We start from the raw sequence: 4,805 nt of genomic DNA on the forward strand, positions 1-4,805 counted from the left end.
AATCCCAATTTTGGGGAAGTGATTTATCTAAAGGTGTTAATCTATTTGCTGATGTGATTATTATTATTATTATTATTATTATTATTATTATTATTATTATTATTATTATTATTATTATTATTATTATTTGCTTTTTTTTCTTTTAATATAATGCAAATCAATCTAATAATCGACAAAATGTGTATAAGTGTGGGAAAAAAATATGAAGGATTTTCCAAGAGGGAAGTTAAAAAATAGTTAACAGAAATCACTCCTAATTTTAAATATGCTTTTCTGAGTAGTACTTTATCATGTAGAAACCCATTCTTAACATGGGATGGGTTTTGTTAACTTTTCTGCTCCTACATTATTTCTTTCTTTTTTTTTTTCTTTTTTTTTTTTTTGCATTCCAGTCATCGGTTCTTTTTAGTTGTTTATGAACTTTCCAAATAGCATTAACGACTTTTTAAACAAATCCAAATGAGATTTGTTTAAAAAGTCTTATCTCATAATTTTTAATCTATTACAAGGAAAACATTTTAGAAAGATATTAAAGAAGATCTATTCTTGTAATATACCCCCTTCCAAGTGTACGTTTCATGCTTTGTAAAATATATATGGACAATATGCAGAGAGTATACAGTTATTTGAACATTTTCAAAAAGTATCAAATCTCTAATTTAGTGCTTGCAAATTTTAAAAGAATCGAAATCGGAATTGATACTTGTATTTATACTTTTATTGTATTGGTACGAGAATTTAAAACAGAATCGGTAATTGTATCAGAATCGGTAAACATTTTAGAATCGCCCCATCACTAGCATATATATATATATATATATATATATATATATATATATATAACTACTTCATTTATTCACATAAATTTAATATACGAAAGTATAGATTTATGCGTAAACTTAAAGTATTTACTTCAAAACAAAGGATCTGTTTTAGAACTAGGTTAGTGGTTTTAGGTAGACGTTCTCCTTTCTTTTTTTTTTTTTTTAAAGAACCTCAAAATCTATTAAACTGTAGGCGGGAAACAGCAAACAACTGTGTTCACAAAATAAAACTTACTCTAGGATAGCGATACAAAATAGCTTTAAAACTAACAATAACAATAGAAAACAAACAAATAAATAAATTAAATAAACATGAATATACATAAACGATCACACGCATATATGTATGTATATATATATATATATGTATATATATATATATGTATGTGTGTGTGTGCATGTATGTGTGTACACATAGGTATATTTATATGTATAAAAAAGGAGAACGTCTACCTAAAACCACTAACCTAGTTCTAAAACAGATCCTTTGTTTGATAAAATGCATGCCCATTGGCTGATAGGAAGGGGCGCGGTGGATACTAGAAAGCTGATTGGCCAACTAGAAATCCTCAACATATATAAAAACAAGAGGCAACCAAAGAATTCGCGCATAAGCCTGATGAATCCTATAGTTGGATGAAACGCAGAATATTCAGTGTAGCTTAATCGCCATATATATTTTATAAATTACTATATATATATATATATATATATATATATATATATATATATATATATACAGGGTCATCGGTATTTATCGTTACAACTTAAAGTGGTTATATTTAGGAAATTAAATAAAATTTAGAATTTTTGCAAATGTATTATTGTAGAAAAAGCAATAGAAAGTTAATACACAAAATATTATTCGATATGTCCACCATCTGCGTCCACGTTAAAAAACGACCCTGGTGTCTAACTCTGTCCCGTGGGGAGGCATTGTAAATAAGAACTAGTTGGAGACGTTTAGAAAAAACCTTGCATGTGTCACGAATTACTTTCTGGAGGACTTTGGCCCACTCCTTCTGCAGTTTGACCTTCAGAGCTTCCAAACTTTGATGTTGAGTGGCCAAGACCTTGCTCTCAATCTCCCAGATCCCAAAATCAGATCGGGGGGAAGATAGGGGCTATTCCTCTTTGGGAATGAAGTGCGGGACATTCTCGGAAAGCCACTCCTAAGTCTTTTTGGCCCCATATGATTGTGCGGGGTCGTGCTGAAAGACCAGGGACGTTTTTTGAAGTGCTTCTGTGCCCAGGGTAACAATGCGCCAACGAGGATGGCATCTTGATAGTTTTGCTGGTTCAATTTCACCCCCTGGTCAACAAAAAAAGGGGACTTTTACCGGACTCTGTCAAGGCTGTTCAGATGATCACTGAGGCGACACATTGTTTCCTTGACACCACTCAGGATCCTGCTTCCCATTCCTCGACCAAACCCGATCGTTTTGGGTGTTAAAGTGGTGTTCAACATCAAATTTCTTCTAATCACCGAAAACGAGATTTGGTAGCGTGCCATCCTGAATGCGGGAAAGAAGAATCTGGGATGTTTGGAGTCGTTTATCAACAACTTGAGCAGAAAGGTGTTGTTTCTTGACATGCTTGAATGGATACATCTTCAGGTTCTTTCGGAGTACAGTTGACGTCGTCCCATGCGATACTCTCGACTCTTTAGCCAGATTCTGGATATATCTCTCAGGATTCCTCCTGATTTTTTCTCTGATGGATTTAACAAGTTTAGGGGTTCTAGCTGTTCGGGGGTGACCTTGCCCTGGCCTATTCTGAATGTCTCCAGTCTCCTCAAAACGTTTTAAAGTCCTCCACACCAGCATTCTGTTCACTTTCAGGCTCTTACAGATATCCTTCCTGGCGTTTCCTGCTTCAAACAGCTCAACAATTGCAGTCCGCTTGTCTAAAATACTATTCATCGTTATATTCTGGTATCTGAAAGTATAAAGATTCATGAATAAGTGTCAAAAATAGAGGAATACCGAGAAAAATGATTAAAATTATAGTTTGAAATAGACTGTAATGCTAAATATTGATGACCCTGTATCTATCTATCTATCTATATATATATATATATATATATATATATATATATATATATATATATATATATATATATATATATATATATATATATATGCGTAGCCAAATTGAATATTGAAATGCTCATATCTTTAATTCTATGGGATGAAACTACACGAAAATTTTCAGGTTTTTTGAAGATTATAATACTATTTTATGGTTAAAATTTTATGACAATTGGTAAAAAAAAGAACCTATATTTTCAAAACAAATAAAATGTGTCCAGATTTGCCTACATTTATATATATATATATATATATATATATATATATATATATATATATATATATATATATATACTAGCTGTACCCGGCCACGCGTTGCTGTGGCTCAGTTTGTTAAAATGGAACACATGTGAAAGTTTGATTCTTTTTTTCAAGAGAATGTACAAATTATTTTTTTTTGACAGATATTAAGAAAATAAACAGAAAAATACTTCCATCATTAATTATGCAAAAAAATAAATAAAATGTTGATTTAGTGTTTCAATATGCTTATAAATTACGATAAAACTTGCTGAGTATGCACTGTTTTACGGTTGTTGTAAAAATGGAACGGAAACTTAAATTTCGCTTCATTTTAATCTTTCTTAATTTTTTAATTGTGCCCCCCCAAACGCATATAATCAAAACAGTAACATTCAACAATTGTACTTTATGTATATAAAACACAAAATATTTATTAAAAAAAAATTAAAAAAAAAAAAAAAGTTAATAACGAAAGGGAAATAATTCCATTTTTTAAACGAAAAAGTCAGTTTACCTAACTTACTGTATTAATGCTATTTTTTTAAGCAAGAAAAAAAAAGGTAAATATCCAGATACGCTACTACAGAACACCGACCACTCTAATTTGTTTTTGTATAGGTAATTGAGGTCGCTGACAACGAATCTGATAGTCAAACTTGGGGCAAATTTACCGTTTGCATGGTATTTACCCCTGAACCCACGAACTTCTTTCCACCATTTTGCAGCTTCCGTTTATGCTGTACGCTGTAGCATAAACGACGGCTTCACCAACGTTGGGGGGGAGGGGATTTTTTTTTCAAGGACATAGAATTTTCTAATTTTCAAAAATACATTATAGCGCTTTTTGGTGGGAAAATTTAAAATTAGCTGAAAAAGAAATAAAATAAGAAAAGGAAAGCACACCAAGTTGGAGTAGGGGGGGTTAATTTATCTGTTTTTTTTTTTTTTACTTGGAACATCGAATTTTCAAATTTTCCGTAAGTAACGCACCGACATTTACCAATTAGAACACTATTTAACATTTTCCGAAGATTTTACTTTGTACATGGAGGGGGGGATGTGATGTTGGGGCACGCGCGTGCCCCAACATCAGATTCCCCCCACAAACAAATTAGAGTGGTCGGTGGGGTTTGTATTACTGTACACATAGATTCGAAAAAGTTGTCAAAAAACAAATATATAACAAATAAATGTTATCAAAGGCAAGATAAGTTACTTTTCTACCAAACCGGATATATTTTTCGTGTTTTTATTCAATGTAACATATTGGGTTTGTATTACTGTACACATAGATTCGAAAACGTTGTCAAAAAACAAATATATAACAAATAAATGTTATCAAAAGCAAGATAAGTTACTATTCTACCAAACTGGATATATTTTTCGTGGTTTTATTCAATGTAACATGTTTATTCAGCTCGAAAAACATACAGTGTTTACCGATGTATTGGAAAATTCAAGATGGCGTCTGATTCTCTCTTTAACACGGTAAGTTTGGGAAAAGGTGTTATAAATAAAAACCCAGATAAAATACTGTTAAAAACTCGCTCAATATATGTTATAGTGACATATGTTGACATATATTCGGCGGGTTTTTAATAGTATTTTGTATAGTTTTTTATTTATAACACCTTTTCCCAAACTTACC

At 31.5% G+C, this 4,805-nt stretch overlaps 1 protein-coding gene across 1 annotated transcript; it reads right to left on the reverse strand.

Moving 5' to 3' along the window:
* Nucleotides 1-2,302: 2,302 nt before the first annotated feature.
* On the reverse strand, nt 2,303-2,746 carry LOC145254526 (uncharacterized). Its single transcript, XM_080113053.1, has one exon. The coding sequence runs from the start codon at nt 2,744-2,746 to the stop codon at nt 2,303-2,305; it is 444 nt and encodes a 147-aa protein (XP_079969179.1).
* Between the last annotated feature and the right edge of the window lie 2,059 nt (nt 2,747-4,805).

The sequence above is a fragment of the Euprymna scolopes genome, chromosome 30 (assembly GCF_053919585.1).
Source record: "Euprymna scolopes isolate OS-2025 chromosome 30, ASM5391958v1, whole genome shotgun sequence".
Classification (NCBI taxonomy): Eukaryota; Metazoa; Mollusca; class Cephalopoda; order Sepiida; family Sepiolidae; genus Euprymna; species Euprymna scolopes.

Bases quoted from the DNA above. Each gene is read 5' to 3' on its own strand.
- LOC145254526 (XM_080113053.1), bottom strand. From the start codon at position 2,746: ATGAATAGTATTTTAGACAAGCGGACTGCAATTGTTGAGCTGTTTGAA.